General features: G+C 45.2%; 1 protein-coding gene across 2 annotated transcripts; it reads right to left on the bottom strand.

The window, feature by feature from the left end:
• NOS2 (nitric oxide synthase 2) lies at positions 1–19,270 on the bottom strand. Of its 2 annotated transcripts, XM_026861699.1 has the most exons (27): positions 19,224–19,270; positions 17,635–17,810; positions 16,454–16,550; positions 15,746–15,868; positions 15,496–15,644; positions 13,316–13,478; positions 12,777–12,868; positions 12,235–12,376; positions 11,683–11,822; positions 10,933–11,107; positions 10,093–10,194; positions 9,254–9,448; positions 8,920–9,002; positions 8,469–8,613; positions 8,145–8,249; positions 7,939–7,988; positions 7,674–7,848; positions 7,101–7,233; positions 6,616–6,694; positions 5,528–5,706; positions 4,724–4,887; positions 3,769–3,979; positions 3,369–3,456; positions 2,794–2,915; positions 1,712–1,860; positions 821–1,015; positions 1–149 (listed from the first exon to the last, which is right to left on the bottom strand). In XM_026861699.1, the coding sequence occupies exons 2-27, from the start codon at positions 17,739–17,741 to the stop codon at positions 36–38; spliced, it is 3,477 nt and encodes a 1,158-aa protein (XP_026717500.1). In that variant the 5' UTR covers positions 17,742–17,810; positions 19,224–19,270; the 3' UTR covers positions 1–35. The 2 variants fall into 2 exon arrangements, with proteins under 2 accessions (XP_026717500.1, XP_026717501.1); XM_026861700.1 differs by lacking the exons at positions 15,496–15,644; positions 15,746–15,868; positions 16,454–16,550; positions 17,635–17,810; positions 19,224–19,270 and adding an exon at positions 14,943–15,046.
• Between the last annotated feature and the right edge of the window lie 449 nt (positions 19,271–19,719).

The following is a 19,719-nucleotide window of genomic DNA, read 5'->3' as shown; positions in this document are numbered from 1 at the left end:
TTTTGAAAATAACAACAAATGTGCAAAAGTATTGCCTAAAACATAGGTTGATTTGTTCTCGGACTGGTGGGTTGCAAAGCTCTTACACCTCTTTTGACTTCATGCGGGAATGCAGCCCCGAAGATATCTTCATGGTATCGCTTCTGGCTCTGCAAAAAGGAAAGGAAACCCCAGAGGTGAATGAACTGCTGCTAGCTCCTCCTTACCTAAGGGACAAGTGGCTGGTAGGGCTGGGATCGGGGACTTTGTACCGTCAGGAGGAGCCTGAGTCCCAGGCCCCGTTCCAGGACAAGGTCTGGTAACAGAAGGGTCCTGAGAAGCCCCCAGACCCAGGCACGGTGTTCTCAGTGATGGGCTGGCTCATTTCTTAAACTCACTTTCCTCTGCTGGTACAATAAAGTCTCAGACTCTTGTTCCAGACCCGCTGCAACGCCGATGTGCGGGACCCAAAGCGCGACACTGGGAGCACGGTCGATGTGAGAGAACATCCCGTGTCACCCTAACCAACAGCAACTGAACTAACCTAACACCCTAACCAACAGCAACTGAACTAACCTAACACCCTAACCAACAGCAACTAAACTAACCTAACACCCTAACCAACAGCAACTGAACTAACCTAACACCCTAACCAACAGCAACTGCGTTCTCAGTCCTGGGGGGCGGACTAAGCTGATCACTTAAAGCTTTTTCCCTTGTGCATTCTGCTGAAGAGAAGCTCAGAGCAGCCCGCAAGACCTTGAGTGTGACTTTGAAGCCTTCTGTGACCCACCCGGGAAAACGGGCTGACTGGGGGGGGGCCTTGTGCATCACAGCGTACCTTTAGCCGGAAGAAATACTCCTCTGCCTGCTGCTCACTGAGGCTCAGGTGGCTTGCAAGGATCCCCTTCAAAGTCTGGGCAACGTCCTTGGCCATGTGTACGTCCCCACAGACGTACACATGCCCTTCCTCCTTATGCAAGAGGTTGCACACTTCGGTCTCCAGCTTGCTCTGAAGAATGTCTTGAACGTAGACCTGAGCAAGAGAAAAAGCATCACTGGACGAGGTTTCTTAAGTGCTGCTTTGGCCACTGGTTTTCCCAAATTCAGTGCGGGTCTATGCAGGGAGGTTCTACGTGCCCTGTCTACATGCCCACACCGCAGCAAAGGAGAACAAAAATGTCTTCATGCTGTCTTACCAAACCCCGACCTGCAGGCTAGGCCTGTCTCCTGGTTAAACTAGAGCAGACTAAGACTGTTCTTTTTTAGAATCGGTTCCAACTGCCAAAGTCTCCTAACTTGCCAGGAGAGTAGGATAGTTAAAGAGAGGACAGCTTAAGTGCTGCTGTTCCCTCCAGTGAGGATTTCATCTAAGTAAAATTAATTTCCAAGGTCACTGTGTCACTGAAATGGTGACAAATGGCCAGAACCAACTCATTTCTAATTCACGGGCTAATCAAATCCTGCAAAATTTAAGATTTCTGAAAATGTTCCTGTTTCTAGCTTCAAAGGCTGTTTGCACTCATACAGCAGTGAGTTTTACACTTACTGTCTGTACCGAGGCGCACCCTTTCTTTTGAAGGAGTGAGGCCTTTGTCAGGTGTTCACAACACACTGAAGCAAAACGCTAACATTTCTTTTCAAGAACACCGTTAAACACAGCCCAGATCTTAACCTGAGGGACCATTCTGGAAGGAGCCAACCCTTTAAAGAACAAAGGAGCCAGCCTTACTTTAGCTTGGCCAGGTTGCCTGGAGTAGGCTGTGTAGACCTCTTTCAGAACTCCTTTCCTCTTCATTTCCTCAGTCTCTTCTTTGTAGATGTGATCCAGGTCTGGCTGCCGGCAGCCGAACAGCAGTGTCATGTCACCACCTCTGACACCTGAAACCAACATCGGAAGGGTTTTGTCTTTCCTGGTGAGGCCTGTCATCCCTTAGGGCTGTTCCCATAGAGTAACTAGCTGTGTGCAGCTGTCTGCTCCACACCTGGAACACGGTGTTCAGTCTTGGCCCCCCTATACCAAAAAGATGTGGCCAAGCTGGAGAGGGACCAGAGAAGGGCCACAGAGATGATCAATAGTTAAGTTAATGGATGCAAAGAGTGATAGAGGGAAGGATGAACTCAAGAAGAGGGCCACAAAGATGATCAAGGGACCAGGCAGCCTGTCGCATGAGGAAAGGCTGAGAGACTGGGTTTGTTCAGCCCCGAGAGGAGAGAAGGCTTAGGGGAGACCTCGCCACCATGTTCCAGTGTTTAAACAGCGGCTGCAAAGAAGATGGAGACCCCTTTTGACAGGGAGTCCCACGGAGAAGGTGAGGGGTCACAGGTACAAGTTACTCCTGGGGAGATTCTGATTGGACACAGGAGGAAAATTTCTCAGCTGAGAACAATCAGCCACTGGAATAATCTCCCCAGGGAAGCGGTGGGTTCGCCAACACCGGGCACTGTTAAGATTCGGCTGGACAGGGGACTGGGCCATCTTGTCTGGGCAGGGCTGTTGCCAGGAGAGGTTGGGCCAGGAGGTCCCTGAGGTGCCTTCGAGCCCTGTGTTCTGCGATTCTATGATTTTCTACTTTGCCTTTCTCACTGAACACCCGAGGAGTGTGTGTGTGTGTGTGTGTGTGTGTGTGTGCAACAGCTTCTCCTGAATGGTCTCCAGTGGGCTGGATGAGCTCTTCCAGTGCAGCGTCCAGCCAGTCTCAGGATGACAAATCTCTAGGGGGTTTACTTGGCTGATGTTTCTGGGTGTCTCATCTGTAGAGTCTGTGTTTGGAGGAGTGACAGCCTCCATCCTGTGGCACCCCCCACAAGTACCTCTCTTTTCCAGGTCATAGAGACGCTGCTGCCAGAAACTTCTGAAGGGAGCAATTCCTGTTCCTGGGCCGATCAGAATGCAGGGCTTGGCCGGCTCCTTTGGGAGCTGGAATTCATTAGCACTGAAATGCAAAAACAGGTTAATTAGGTAACTGGTTTATGACTGACGTGTCGGTGTCCTGAACGATTTTGAGCAGCATCGCCTGAGTTACCAATCAAACAGCAGCGGGCCCTAACGTGGTGATGGCTGCTCCTTGTTCCTTCGCTTTACTCGCTCGGTAGTGGATATGTTGACAGTGGGGATGGTGCCATATGAATAGAATTCTTTCAAAATTTTCTAATGATCTATGACTTCACTCAACATAAGATGCAGTAAAGGATCTCATCTCTGGAAGACAGGGAGTTCCCTCTCTTCTCAAACTCAGATATTCCAACTTGCACTCACCAGTCACTTGAAAATCATACACAGGCAATGTAAAAAAAAACCAAAAACAACAACACTGAAGAAGCTGAACTAAGAACCGCTGGGTTTGGGTTTTTTTTTTTCTTTTCTTTCTTCTCTGTCACACACTCACCTGCGTATAAAACACGGAACTATTTCATTGAGAGCTATTGTGTTCAGCCACGTGCTGCAGACTCCGTGGTGCAAAGGCCCTTGTCCGTCTAAGCAGAGCAAAGAAAACCATCTCTGTCAGTATTTAAAAGATGTCTGTTTCTAAAAAAAGCACAGTTTATACTTAAAATTATGTTTTTTAAGTAAGTGTATCCCTAGTAATGATCTCTAAAACGAGGATACACCGATGATGATGCAGGATTTTAGGAAATCCTGGCACAGTATGAACATCTGCACTGCACCATTCTGCATTTATCCCAACAGATACGCTTCGCGCTACATGGCAGACACAATTCTTCTGAACCACAGTGCAGCCTAAAGATCATTTAATTAAGAGAGAAATGAAGACTACAGTTGATTACCTCTCGTCCTGTAGTTTACAACTGCAACTGTCAGATGAATCTCTCCGGGTGTCATGTCACAGGAGGAGCTGACAGAGTAGTACCTGGGCTTCAGCAGCGGCAGCTGAGTCAGTAAGAAAGCTGTGGAGACCTCAGCAGAAGGGAACTCCTCCAGGACCTCCAGGATGTTTGGGCTGTTGTAAAACTTCCATTTATTGTACTCTTCTGTGCTCTGAAAGCCAAAGGCCACCATCACAACGTTACCAGGTCATGCCGAGTTCATGAGAGCAGGGAATATTTGAAATGTCACTTATAAATCAGATTCCTGCTTTACATCCAATTAAACATGCAGGCAAATCAGCAGAGAATCTGCAAAACTTTGCTGAGAACAATACTGAGTTTCCTAAGAAACTGTTTCAGCTATTCAGCAGAATATCTGCTATCATTTTCTCGGGCGCCCGCTCTCGGTGAGGATGCAGAAAACGAAGCAGAATCTGTTTCTCGGCCCCCTGCCACGGAATGCCCACAAAGCTCCACGGGCCCAGGTCCTGATACTGAGCCCACTGAACCCAGCAGGAGAAGCAAGCACCTACTACACCTGTGAGACACCCCCTACTCTCACAGTACCAAATTCTGTGACAAAAACATCCCCCAGCTCCCCTCCAGCCCCTTCACCTGCAAACTGTAAGGGTTTTTTAATGGTGTCTTAACAGCAACCACCATGGGCAGGCAAGAGACAGGCGGGCAAAATGACCCACCCAGAACCACACAGGAAGCATCTCTCGATTCCCACGCCCAAGCTGAGCCACAAGAGCACCCTTCCTCCCGCTGTGGTTGGCTTCACAAGCACCCAGGATGTGTAACAGGGGTAAAAATCAAGCACCAACACGACAAAAGTTTCTTAAGCTTCTTCTACACAGCAAAAGGGCATCAGAAGGCCCAGCATACATAAAATAAACCCGGCCCTAAGGCTCACCTGGCACAAAACTTCCAGTCTCTGTTTGTCTCCTTCCGCTGTTACCAGCTGGGAGAGTTTTTTTAGCAGTTGCTGGGAGGGTGGAGTAGTGATATCAAGCAAGTATGTCAAAGCCTCAGGGAGCGTGCAAGCTGGGATCTTTTTGTCACTTGTCCAGTAGCCACCTGGAAATGAGGGAAATAAAGGAACACTTGGCAATTCCCACAACATCGGGCAGCTGCAGGGCTCTGCAAAACTGAGTGTCCTTCAGAATATCTCAGACTAGGTTGGAGCAGGTCTAGACCACACCCTTCCAAGAAGAGGGTAATGGGGGGGTTCAAACTTTTTGTAAGGGGAGGATCTGATGCAGAGAACTGCATGATAACAAAACACCACTTTAAACCAAAAAGCCTTTCATTGGAGGAAATCACCTTCCTGTGTGTCAGAATACTATGAATTAGCAGATTGTTCCTACCGAGGTGGAAACAATGGCCGTGACGTGTAAATCTGTTTTAGGACTCTGATACGTAGCAGCAATAAACGAACGCCGCTGATTATTTTCATGGTAGTCAATGGCCAATTCAGCAACTGAATTACCGTGTCAACCCAGGATAACTCTGTGAACGCTGGTGAGGTTACCGCGGGCTGCCAGAGTGCACAGAACCAGAACCCAGAATTACACGACTAACTAAAAGCATCGTCGAAATACTCCTGAAACTTAGGAAAAGTATAATGGAATCAAATTCACTCTACAATAATTCTCAGGAATTTCAAAGAAACCTGTCAAACCTCCTCTGTTATTTTATCTAAAGAGAAGCAGTTTACCATCGGCGCAGGTTTCAAGTCTGATAGTCTGATCAGCGGGAGGAGCATCCCTGACGTGTGCGATGAGGCCACGGACTAGATCTGGCTGGTTGCCTGGGAAAATCCCGATATGTTCTCCGGGCAGGTAGTGCACTTCCTGATTGGTCTCACAGGAAAGCTTAGCTAGGATGGTAACACGACTAGATATAGGAAAAAAAGAGACCAGACAGATCTTGGTTACGTTGACAGGATTTCCCTTGAATTGCGCAGAAAAGGAATAAATCTGAAGTGGCAGCTGGCAAGGGCTTACTTGTGTTCATTACAAACTATCAGACCAGCTTAGCACTTGACAGAGATTTAAGTAAATAATAGTCCAGAAATGTGAAGTCCTTGTATCAAAACAAGACGCTGAAGTGCTGTCTGTCTGTCCAGTACAGGATAAACGTGCCCGTAACCAGGCAATGAAAGGAAACGCAGCTCTCCTGGCAGCTGCGCAGCTCGCATCTTAAAGCGGCTCAGCATCTCCCGCAGGACTGCGTGTAGAAGAGGGCTGGGGGAGACCGGCGGAGCCATTCAGAGACGCCACTTCTCAGACAGACGTTAGCACTGACTCCCTCTCGTATTTCTTTATCTGTTGTCTCGTCTCAGCTTGCTTTGCAGTGCGGCTGAACGCAGCAGCTTCTTGCACTACACTTTTTCCTTTTTTTTTTTTTTTTTTTTTTCTGCTAAGGGACACTTTTTCCCCCTAAATGAAACAAAACTTTGCCTGGCATGTAACACACCAAGCAAGGGAGAGGGACCATACACCTGATCTTCCCCATTTAGTAGGTATCCACGGGCCGTATCACAAAGTTATTTATTTCCCTACGCTCCAAGAGACCCTGCTGGGTATCAGCTCCTATCTAAACCAGAGGGAAGACTCCACGTATTCTTGTGGTCTTGTGATAATTATTTACTTCTAACAATGGTACAAAATTCATATAGATTTCTTAATATATATTAATATATTTCTTAATAACTGCGGGGGAAGTTGTTTATAACCAGGCATGTCAGATGTTTAAGAGTTTAAAGTGTAGTATTGCGACATTCAAAAGAGCGAGGTATCGTACCTGGATTTTAAACTTTGAAGGTTCTGTCTGAATTTCAGCTTCATGGGAATTATATCCTTGGCGTGAACTTTTGCAAGGGCTGTTGAGAAAAGAGGACATGACTCATGGCAGTTTTGTGATTACGTTTGTTTAAAACGTCTTCAAATCATAAGCAGGAAAGAACCGAACCACGCTTGCCCTAGAATGTGATATACTTCTAGGCAGTTGTGTGTCCTGTACGCCTTCCCTGGCTAAAAGTAGTGTCTCTCAGCTTCCATTCTTCCAGGGCTGTCAAAACGTACACCAGTTCTGGTGGTCTGATGTTACTGCGCGGCAAAAGATAATGATTTATGCAGTATAAACCAATATCTTTTTTTTCTCTGACCGCTGTACCTTACTGTAGGTGTTCTATCATCTAGCAGGACCGGTATAACTTCTAGAAAACCTTTACGGTTCAGACCTATCGAAGCAGAACGGACAGAGGAAGCGAGGCTGGGAGGTGATACCTTTAGCCACGTCCATGGTTTGAGAGTCACGCACTATCCTGTAGTTCTTAGGATCCCAGCTGTCATCAGAGGTATACATCTCGGGCAACTGAATACTGTTTTTCCCACGGATGTTAAAAATGTCACAGGCAGTCTAGAAAAAAGAAAAAAATACAGCTCTTACATAGTTAAAATATTCTTAGCGTTGTCCTAATCCCAGTGAGGGGATATCAATTTCACAGATTGCTGGTTTTTATTGATTCTGTGAGTTCAGTGGTGCAGTGAGTTCAGTAAGGTTCCACTTCTATAGCAGTACAGTTAAAAAAATGATCTACTTCAAAAAATTGTGATGTTCATACTGAGCATTCCATTATCCAGAAGGTTTCGTGGAACATTATGTGAATATTAAAAAATAATAGAAAAGGGGCCCAGTTCCCTCTGCAGTTTAGGCAAGCAGTAGAAGAGAGGGGACTTTGAAATTCAGATATAAATCCATGTTTCTTTTCCTTCATTTCCCCCCATTTTTATGCGATGCTAGTAAATCCCGAAGAGAATGAATGAACTCAAAGACGGGGTCACTATTCGTAGAGTCACCTTGAATGTGCTGACTGCCCACGTGCGAAAGGCTTCCTCCTGCCCGTTGAGTTCATCCCCTTCACCTACTGGAGTGAGCGGAGAAGCCCCTAGTTGGGCCAGTTTCTGGTCAATGGCATGAGCAAAGGCACAGAACTCCGGATACATGCTGGACCCCAAACCAAACACAGCGTATCTGCAGAAGGAGATGAAAATAAGATTGCTATGTTATGCTAAATGAAGTGCAAAGGGACTCAGTCACAAGCAAACCAAACAACATTTTTACCTAATTTTTTTTCTCAGCAATTTCAGGGTGAGCAAGGAGTTCTTCAAGGTCTGTATAAAAATTAATAAAATACTTAAGGTTAGAAAAATCAGAGTATAAGACCCTGGTCCATATCTATCTTACTCAAGTAGATGGGACAAGTGAAAGGGTTGTCTTTAGTCTCAGGCTTTGAGTTGAGCCTCACCCACTTTGGAGGTGAATGTTACCTTTCCATTATTTGGGGAATCTCCATTTCCAAAAGTGCTCGTAACCACTAAAAGGATTGTTTCTTTTTCCAGGTCACAAATGTTGTACTCATCCATGCACAGAATCTGGAAGGTATAAACCTCATGAGAAACTGCTCGCAGACATGAGAACCAGCATTAGCTGTCTCTGTGATTGTCAGATACTAAACCGAATACAAAATAAAAGCTCTAGCCCAACTTGTATTTACTAAAACGTAGGTTTATAGAGTTAAAAAGCTTGCAGGAGCTGCTGTAACTCGCCAAACTCCTTTCTCCATTTAGCGTGGATGATTTCTACGTCCTCACCTTAGTGTCGAAGGCGCAGTTGAACAAGCTGTGCAGACCGTTGGCGAGCGTTTCAGATTTGCCAGTCTCTGTCGCGTAGATTACAGTGACCTTGGGCCTGGCTGCCCTCGTTTGTCGCATGAGTGAAGATGCAAAGAGTACAGCCCTGGGGAAAAACATCATCACATCGCTTTTCATATAGCTACACGGTAATTCAGACTGATCCCCAAACAAGCTAGGCAAGACTGATCTTGAGCACGGGTTTTCCTTGGAAGATTGGTCAGAAGCAAGACTATAAATAGCCCCGAATGAGAATCTTAGATATGACTGAGGACAGGTAAGTCAATTCAAACAAATCAAGTGGTACCCACTGTAATAACTCTTAAAAAAAAAAAAAAAAAGGTGGAACAGAAACATGACAAGGACAGAATAGCTGGGCAAAAGCATGAGGACTTTTATTTGAACAACTTACTTTGCCAGGATGCTGAACTTTATTTCTTTTTTCTTTGGCCTCCGGGTCTCATCATGCCAGACATGTGTTTTCCATGCATCCACCTTTAAAAAAAAACCCAAACCAGTTAAGCTTTGGGTAAGAAATGTAAAATGACAAACACACAATTTGTACGTCTTTGAAAGGGCCAGATTAAACAGACTCTGTAGACACAATCCACTGCGGACAAATACGGGATCGGTCTCCGCAGCACTTTCACTAACTGCGGCTTTTCATTCAGACTTCTTCAGGTCCCATATTATCATCTGCACTGCTGAAGCTGGCTCCTAGAATCAGATTTCTTGGCTAAGTGTACCTGGTAGTAATAGAAGGGAGTGAGGACATAGTTCAGCATCTCCTGGTGGAAGACCGGAGTTATGCTCCCGGACATGGGCGGCACGATCCACACCCAGTCGGCGGGGCAGCCCCCTCGCACGCGGTACTCGTTCTGCATGTATTTCATGAAGGACTCGGCAGCGGAGTGGTGATCCATGATAGTCACATTTTGTTTCTAGAATAATTGCAAAAGGAAGACGGATATCAGAAAGGCCATTCTGCTCTTCTTCCCCATGTAGCTGAAGTAATCCTTTTGCTTTTGGTATTATTTCAAGGACTTTATTCAGTGCTGGGATATAACTGCAACTGTTGTACAGATACAGATCAAGGTTGACCTTTGATTAAGGACTCTTACGTCTTTTTTTTTTTTTTTTTTTTTTTTTAACATCAGCATTTTACCCCTCCAGCACCGTGAGTGCATGTTGAAAAGCCTCTGATTCATTTTTACCCATCTTTCACATCGTTGTGATACGTCAAATAAGCTGTAATTGTAAATAGAAGATGAATGAATCAAATGGCTTTACATAGATGTTGACACTTGGACATAAGTGTTAAAAGGATAAACAATCCTGCCCTTAACTTCCCTTTCTTTTTCTCTTCCCTCTGCCTTCACCTGAGATCTTTTTCTGGCAGCAATAGGAAACAGGGATTCCTCTGCTTTCCCGGGTGTAAATCAAGAATAACTCGATTGGAATCACTCTGACAACCTCCCCCGAGCACCGGCCATGGCACTGCATTTGTACGGAGCTGCTCTACGTGAAAGGAAGAAGGGGCACTCGGAATCCAGTGTCTCCCCAGACGCCACACTCGCCGACTTACTTGGAAGCTGTAAAGCACGGCCACGTTTATCTCTACAACAGCTCGATCTTTCCATAACGATGACGGGTTGTTTGTCTCCAGTCCCATTCTTCTCCCTACCTCCTGCACGTGAGAAAGAGAGAGAAAAGAGAAAAGCAAATTTATGGTGTGGGACTTGGACCTCATGATTTCTCTACCTCATCACATCACACGCAGGAGAAAGTATTGTAGAAGGGGGAAGAGCCAGTCTTACGCTGGGGGAAGTGATGGCAGCAGAACTTGAGATTAGGTTCATTAAGCTTGAATTAGGGAGTTCTGGTTCTTGAGGCTATTCCAGTTTGGCAAAGCAGGGAGTGGCTCTCCTGGACTAAATGGTTTACACAGTGGCAGCAACTGGTTACAAACCAGTTACTTTGGACTGGTAAGGGGCCCAAGGCCTGTGGCCAACCACCAGGACTCCACCGCCTTGTCAACAGCAGCTGGAACCTCTGAGAAACGTACAGGCAGAGGCCAGAAGTACTGAATCAGCAGGACCTGGGATAAAATAGGGGAAGAATTCCCTTGGACACCATTTGCGCTATTGTTTCTCCCAGTTGCAGTTTCACCGTTCTATCCAGCTATTTGGAGCAGATACTACCAGAGCTCTGCAAAACCAGTCACAGAGTCTGGCAGTCGTCATCCTGGCAGCAATCCAGGATGTCCCACAAGAGTCGGGATACCGCGTCAGATTAGCACGGAAGCGTTGGTGTGATGTGAGCACAACACCCATCCCAGCAACCCCCGACAGCGTCTCTTTTTCAAAACCCCATCACCCACCGGGTTCTCTTTGCAGATCAACGCGTCTCCACCTGCACAGATTACCTTCAGGATATTGTATCGCTGCACGTCACAGAAGTCTCGCACTCCGATCTCCGTGCCCATGTACCAGCCGTTGAAGGGACACCCAGGGAACTCCAGGCCTCCCACCTCAAGCAGCATGTTGGCCACGGCAGGCAGCGCGTACCACTTCAGATCCAACTCCTTAAACCATCCGTACCTGTTAAACAAGCATTCTGATTTATGATTTTATGTGTCTTCTCCTCCTTTAGGCGATAACCAGAAAAGCCCAGGGAGAGGAAGAGTACTGTCTCTAGGAGGAATGACCCGTGAAGCATGGTCTGCAAAAGCCGGGGGCAGTTTTCCTCTCCTGGGAACTGCTTGCTAAAGGAACTGCAGAACAGTGTTAGAGAGTTCTGCAATCTGCAGGCCAGTCCCACAGAAAACATGAAAACAAAAACAAAGAGAGGAAGGGAATAAACATTTTGTTATGAGTGCAGACATATTTTACATGTGTGTTACACTGGCAGAAGAAATGATTTTTTTTTTTTTTTAAATTCCGAGTACGATTGAAATGTAGATTGGGAAAAAAAAAGATTTCCAACAAAATTGCTACTGCCTTCCTTAATTTAAATCTCATTTCATTGTTCTGACAGGCATTTTATCTTTCAGGACAATTTACTATAATCTCACCCTAACAAAGAACTCATAAAATGACTGCCACAGGCACAGGCTAACAACCTGCCAAGGTGAGGCAGAGGCAAAAATGCAATTATCTAAATCTTGCGTGCTTACTTTGGATGCTCCATTGGCACTTCGAGGACAATTTCTGGAGGGAATTCAAATATTTCTGGGTCTTGGCCGTTTGCTTGGAGAACGAGTGGAACTACATCAAAGCGGCCATATTTCGGCTTCCACCCAAGCTCAATGCACAACTGTAAATAAAGAAAGTACATTTGGGGTTTTCTTTTTTTTAGGTTTCTCCCCCCTGGATTTGAAGACAAAAGGATGTTAACCCTCTAAAACCTGCTGAGGTAAGTTCTAATGATAAAGGTTATCTTTCCCATTCAAACAATGCTGGGACACGTTGTTCAAGTACTGACTGTGTCCCTGACTTCGGGGGAGCATTAGCTCACCCTGTCCTGAGATGGAGGACTGTATTTTTATAGCAAGACTGTAAGAAATTCTTGCTCCAGCCTGCACCGAAAGCCTGTGGGGCAGAACATCCCATTCACTCCTTACCACCACACTTCCCTCCCACTCTGCATAAAACAAACAGGCAAGAAAAAAAAAAAAAACAAGCCAGATGGGTCAGAGGAGGTGTCAGGCGTGTGATTAGAAGGGTACCTGTGTGAACTCCACGCTGGCAGGGTCTCCCAAGACAGACCCATCTGGCATTTGGTAACCGGCGTATCGGATGAGCTGGCTGTTCCAAACACGGAAATCGTGCTTCCCGTCCGTCCGCTGGGGGAAGAGAGTGATGGCTGACCTGCCCAGCGAGACAGCAAACCCCGTTACACCACAGCAGCACACCAAACACCTTCTAATTATTAAGACATAAATCGTTACCAACAGCAATTCTTGTTTGTTTCTAAAATAAATATCAGTAGAAATAAAATCATTCATCCTCTCTACCCACCTCCCTGAATCTTCAAACCATCACTTTTCCCCAAGAATTACAAAAGATTTTGCAACACCAGCCATGAAGGTTACAGAATTTCTAAACAGTTGACAGTACACATGAGAGGAACATGTAAGTACGAGGAGAAGTAAGAGCGGAGACAAGCTGTCAAAATATTTAGACAGACCATTTCGGGTCTTAAGTAGAGTTCTGAATCCAGAATCGGCTGGGATTTTTGTTGTTTACAATTAAAATTAAAGAGACCTACCTTATATTTCCATTGTTTGTGGCATACTGAATGTGACGACAGATATGGTCAAACATCTCCTTTGCTGTTTTACAATCACGTGCATCGAACACCTGTACGTGTCCAAAACAAACGTAAAGAAGAGAACTGATTTTGAAACAGTAATGTAAGCTCGTTATTTTTCTTATGCGTTTAAGGAAATTAAAGATTAAGGTGAAAAAAAGTGAAATGAAAAAATCAGTATTTCTCTATTTAACTGCAGGGCCCCTAGGAGAGGCTCATTTTTGTTGTTCTTATATGCATCATTTCCACACGTAACAATCCTCCAAGGACCAAGACATGCACCTGGTTCCACAACAGCTGGCTCCTACACTAGCACTTCTACAGGTTTTCCTTCAGCTCTGAAGTAGAGATCTACAGAAAAAAGTTGATCTTGTGATACGTAGAGGAGGGAGTGGTCCTCGGTTGAAGCAACTGGCACATTTCCCCGAAGGAAAGGACATTATTCTGATTTACAGCGGGCGACTCCGGGGCCCACACCGCGCAGACTCGCAGGTTACCTGTAGATTGGACCACTGGATCCTCCCAATACACCTCGGCGCGTTCCTCCAGGCCTGTTTGGCAGCAAAGATCAGCTCATCCTTTGTCAGATGGTAGGTTCCTGTTGTTTCTATCTCCTTGGTCACGGTTTCCAGTCGGACCAGGTGTTCTTCTATTTTTGGCCTTTTGAGCAGGAAAGAGCCATGAAAAGAAACAATGAGAATTTCATTACTTCGAACTGATTTAAACTGCAGATATTCTCCGTGTGTTCTGGGTCAAGAGGAGCACAGACACTGCTGAAGCCATAAAGCTCCTGAGCATCCTTTTCCACAAGACGACTTCTACCTACATTGCTGGTTTTATCTGACAGAATGTAGGTAGAGTAATTTTCCAGGCAGGGAATCAGCATCTACAGAGGTTGAGATATGGCAAGTTTGGAGAAACACTGCGAAACCTGTTCCCGTTATAAATCTGCCCTCTCCGGATGTGGGTCAATATAAAATATTCTTGATGAAAACACCCGTTACATCACGAAGTCAGCGATTTCGCTGTGCTTCAGGCATGAGAAATCACCGTCATCTGTTCCCCACCTCCCCTCTACTGCATCACACTCTGGTCCCCCGAGCACAGCTGTAACCTCCCGCAGCAGCCCAGGGGCCCAGACCTTTGTCCAAAAGCAGAGGGTGTTCTAGGTAGAGGGTTAAGTACACAGGACTCGGCCTGAGGACCGCTGGGGAGTTTTTCCTGGCTTCAGAGTTTCGGAACTGTCCTCACTGAGTGCAAGCGACAGAGCTCACTAGCCTAATGAAGACACTGACACACTAGAAATCTAAGTGGCAACACCACCCTTCCGCCACCCAACACACACGTGGATCCATCACGAGCTGTTCTGTGTATGTTTTCAGTTGAACTCCGGATTTTCTAAATGAGTTTGCAAAAAATTGTCAAATCACAAGCAAATGAAAATTAGAGAACAGGCTAGCTTCAGCTAGGATTATAGTGACTGTCGTCTTAAAAGTTCTTTTATTTTCACAGGGACACAGCTCTTCTGAACAAGGCAAGTGGGATTTTCATTCCTAATAGGAAGTGCTGAGCAACTCCTTTGTCAGGGAAACCAACTCTAAAATTCTTTAGTTTGATAACAGAGAATGCAGTCAAAACAGTAGGAAATATTTATCACAGCACAGACAAAAATTGTTTTGTTGCCTTACAGACAGAATGAAAATAGCCTGCACTGTCTAAGAGTTTTCACATTTTCAGCAAGATGAAAGATCAAGGGCAAGCATGTAAGATAGTGTAAATCAGTGTGATCAAATAGCCACGAGCAGAAACACAGAGAAGTGCAAATGTAATAATGCTGGCAAGTGAGTACAGCCTGTGTGTAAGACAGGGACTTTCGGAAAGATTCAGATGGGAGAAAGCTTTGTAGAGGAGTTCAAAGTGTCTGAAGAAGTAGCCATTATGTGGCTGAGTCCCTTTGAAAGTCTGATAATGTTTTATAATGGGATGAGCAAACACTGAACTGTCACTTGAAAGCCTGGCATGTGAAAACTTGGTCACTGCAGACTCTTGGACCTCAACCAGGTGTTCCAGCTTTTCCTGCAACAAGAGGTCTCTGCCCCACGTCCATTTCTGTGAGAACCAGACCTTGTTTCTGCAGCTAGAGCACCCCTCTCAGCATGCCCAGCAAGCTTATGTTGATGATAGCACAGACCAAGGCTGAGAAGCAAGAGCGGCCTTCCAATCTTTGGCTAAAGCCTTGAGAGTCAAAACAGAAAACAAAAGAATGCAGAGAAGATACTTGGAACAGCACAATTATCCCCATTATTCACATCCAAGGTTGATCTGAGCAGAAGCTAATCCCATCAGCTCAGAGAACAGGAGGCAGCATCCTGGGAGAGCCCCAGCCACGCTCCTTACACCAAACGTACCGGAGCGTACCGCGCTCCGAGAGGGACGGGCTGAGGCCGGCACCGCACAGAGCCCGTTTCTGTATCCCAAGGCCTGGGACTGGCATGCAGAGCTTATGAAGTGCAGTACCAGTTCTATTTACCTTTTCCAACAGGCCTTATCTGTTTTTTGAACGCGCGCTATGCAAAGTTACCAAGAGCTGTGAGGAAACCAAACACTCCTATAGTCTCACAGCCAAGCAGGTAGGGAGAGGACTTTTGTCCTGAAAATGAAGGTAAAGTTGGCTTACTCTTTAAATGAGCTGTAGTACTGCTTGATAAAATCTATGGCCTGAGGTAAAAGCTCTGCAGGTGGAACTGGCCCATCTCTAGTACCTCTCACCAGGCCCTTCGGGGTCATGAGTGACCCTTGGCAGGCTTTGGTCCGGCAGTTGATAACCTGAAAAACAATAAAATATGAAAAAACAATGCTGCACTCTGTGCCTTTTCAAAGGTACAGAGTGAGTATGAAAAGTCACTGTTCAGGTTTCCATATCTTACCTCCTTTGCTGTCAAGTGTAGCGTGTCGAGAAAGCTGGATCCATTTGCCAAGTTTCTTATTTTCATGTGTCTTGGACATCTGGATACTTGGTTTGAAGCTTTGATACCGTTTTGGGGAGGGTTCTGGACAGAGAGAAGATAGAAATACACGCTGCCTTCAGAACTATTAAATATCTTAAAGCTTCATTTGTATTTTATTTGACCATTAAAATGCTACAAATTAAATTCAAGAAACTAGGTATAAATGTGATCTTCTCCAACAGGAGTATTTATTTATTCGAGTACAAAACTATTGGCCTAATCCACAGTTTGATCTGAAATGGGAAAAAAGTATTTTTGTACTAATCAAACAATATCTGCCACTGCAATCACCTTTTAAATTTCAATAAGGCCTCTTAACATAACGGTTAGTCTCAGGAAAACAGTGAACCAGACAATTTTAGAGGAAGGACAGGCCTGCTACTAACGGCTGGGTTTTCAGAGGTGAATAGAGGAACCCGGCGCTCCAACCCCACTGGGTCACCTCCTTCTCTCAAGTCTTACCAAAGCTCCTTTTTGCTCAGAAAAGATCTTTCACCCGAAGGTCTCACAGCAGCCCTAACCTCACGTAAGCACAGTTAGGCCTCACAAGAGAACTCTGAGAAGTTCTGAGCAGTGAGCAGAACCCGTGTGACCTGTTAGTACCAAACACGGACACTAGACCCTGACCTCTCTGCCGTCGCCGGCCTTGGCTGAAGTTACGATGGGCGGCATCTCCACCTGCTGCTTGCTCAGCTCGTAGAATACGGCATCGTCCTTTTCAAAGCTTTAAAAAAGAGAGATAAACAATTCAGCATAACGCCACGCACTTAGTTTTACCTTGAGCATAGCAGGGAGATGCTCAGAGCTGTCTCTGAAAGATGCGCTGAGCCAACAAGCCAACCATGCACAGCAGCGCGGGGGGTGGAGCGGGCTCCAAGTCGATACTAACGCTACAGTCGCCCTTTCCAGCTCAGTGTGTGGGAATGAAAACAACAGATACGGCCCGCAGAGGTAAAGGCTGAGTATCACTGCTGTAAGCTAAACAAAGGACAGCTGTGCAGTTATGGTCCGGCCAGAAAATACTCAGAGGTTGAAATCTTTAGGGAGTATGTGTGAAAATTTCAGCTAGGTCTAGTCTCCAGCTTATTAAGTGAACAACAAACTTTTATACTAACTTCCTTTGCTTTCTGCATTGTCTTACTTTCTGAACTCCTACTGTTTAACTTGGGTATCAGGTTTCAGAAGATGTTCAAAAACACCCAAGAGGCATCCGGACCACGAACTCCAAACAGCAGCCTCAGTTTGGAGAGGGCAGTGATGTGTTTTAGGGAGCAGAGCACTGGCCAGCTTCACAGATCTCCACATCTGAATATAAACTCCTTTGAGCAATGACAGGAAAGGGTAGGGAACGGGCAGAGAAAGGGACAGTTTGCAATAGGAAATGGAAAAAAGTAGCAGCCTGAAAACTGAGAAATTTAACATGCACGTGCAACTTATTTTATACATTGTCTTGTATAAATCATATCACAGAAATACTTCACCAATTACAGCATTCATAATCACTTTGCTATTTTTTATAGCATACACCTGCCTCTTAACGTGGAACTGTTACAGCACACCTAATACATTCGGAACTATGAAAGAGAAAGCAAGATGCTTTCCTTCCTCGATGGTTGTATAACTTAGTCACAAAAACTTAAACGTACCTTAACAAATCAACACCACCCAGTGACCCCCGGGGACAAGTGCTCTTTGGTTAATATTACTGCTTTGGAAACACACGACAGGGTTCTCTAGAACCCATCCCACTTCATTTGCAAATGAGAGACAAACTATGAAGCTGCGAGCTATGAACTGAAGCATCTTACCCATGGATCTCCCTGTTTTTCTCCACGTTATTATTGATATCCTTCTCTTCAGGGGACTGGTTCTTAGCAGCACGAGGTCTGAAGGCGAACTGCCACGCGCACAACATTTTCTATGCTTTATTTATTGCTTCAGTTCACGGTGCTGAAATCTCGTTTTGCGTAATGTGGGAACACTCCTAAGAAGAGAAGAAAAACAACAAGGTCGGTTTTTGACTAAGAAGGTAACTCCCTTCAAAAGGGCTCGGAAGCTCGCCAGACTAACTGATCTGACCTCATTAACCTCCTGTTTAAAAAAGGAAAAGTTACTTGACTCAGAGTGTTGATGCTAAAATTAACAGTCCTCTTTGTCAGTGTAATGCTGCGGCCACGCCTTCTTTTAAAATCCTGTCAAGAGAATTTCAGATGTCCACCAGCTGCATAAACCAGCAAATATCAGTATCTAAGAAAAACACATGCATGCTTCAGTTCTGTGAAAGGCATGCCTTCACGCTTGCTTCTTTCTAAGTCCTGTGTTTTCAAAAGTTTGTTAAGTGTTACTAAATGTTAATTCACATCACTACGTGCTAGCTAGGAAAAGAGATGTGAAGTGTTGCTGTGTTATTCACACAGTAATAAAAAAAATAATAAAAAAGCCTGCAAATTAATCAGAACATTTTGCAATGTATTCATCTGCCAGAGACAAATGGAATTCTGAGATTCTGAACTCTGTGTTTGCTAAGGTGTATTTGAATGTAACGTGTGTATTAGAAGCTATGAATGCTATTCACGTGAACATACGTTTTCTGCTAATTTCTGACCCTAAAATGGATTTTTGTGCCAGGTGAGATGTGATGGGAGAAAAAGAGCAAACTCGTAAATTGTGAGGTTAAGCAGAATCAGCCTCAGCGTTTGAATATGATTCATAACAGAAATCAAACCCAGACGTTTCCAAAAAATAAAGAAAAAAAATATACATTACCACATAGTCCTGATGTAAATTATCTATTATTTTGTTATTTACATTTTTTCAGTAGAAATAAAATTTATATTGCTGGGCTTCCAAGATGCTGTCTGCAGGAAAATAAATGCACACAGAAACTGTAAGGTGTTAGGACTTGTCTGTAACTCACGTAAAGGAAATAGTGTGCAATAAGTGTTTCTCTCCAGCTACAAAATATGAACAGATCTAAATTACTATTCTTCAATTAAAAAATGATGCAGTGTGACTATAAATTTTTGTAAAATAGGGGGAAGAGTGCGAAGGAAATGATAGGGAGAGAGAAAGAAAGAAAAGGAGAAAGTTTAAAAGAAAGAGAGAGAGAAAAACAATTATAATGAGAAAGAAAAAGGAAAAAGCAAAGACAAACCAGAAAAAAAAAAAAAACAAACAAAAAAAAAACAAATGGAGAAACAATAACACAAAAAGAAAAAAAGTACAAAGAAAAATTAGAAGATTAAAAATAAAAAGTATAAAAAGTAAAAAAATAAAAAAGAATAAGAAGAAGAAAAGGGAGGAGAGAGAAGACACCTTTTCCTTTCGCTGGCACTCCGAGCACAGACTCGCTCCGGATTTTGTCCACACGACTTCGCGAAATCCCTCCCAGCGTTACCTGTGCGGCACCAGCCTCCAGACCCGCGCAGAGGGGGAGCAAGCTTTCGGAGCAGCGGAACAGCCCGGAGGGAGAGCAGCAGACTGATTCCAAGCTGCTTCTCTAATTCTCCAAGTGAAAAAAAATAAAATAAACAAACACGCAGAAAACGGCAACTCCGCGTCGCCGTGATGCCCCTGCGGGAGGCGCGGCTCCTCCGCTCAGCTTTCCCTGACCCGCGGCTCTGGGTCCCTGCGGCTCGGCCCGAGCTTTATAACCGCAGGAACGCGGGGAAAACGGGACTTTCAACATGTCACTGCCGTTACCCAAGGCTGGGCGGTGTCACCCAGGGCTGGGCGGCGGGGGAAGCGCGGGGACTCGCCCTGATGTTCCCGACATCCTCAGCCCCAGCCACGTCCCCATCCCTATCCCCATCCCATGACCATCCCTGTCCCCATCCCTATCCCTGTCCCCACCCCTGTCCCCATCCCTGTCCCCGTCCCATCCCCATCCCCGT

The sequence above is a fragment of the Athene cunicularia genome (assembly GCF_003259725.1).
Source record: "Athene cunicularia isolate RWA chromosome 19 unlocalized genomic scaffold, athCun1 chr19_part1, whole genome shotgun sequence".
In the NCBI taxonomy this organism is placed as follows: domain Eukaryota; kingdom Metazoa; phylum Chordata; class Aves; order Strigiformes; family Strigidae; genus Athene; species Athene cunicularia.
This window is presented reverse-complemented; position numbering and strand designations above follow the sequence as displayed.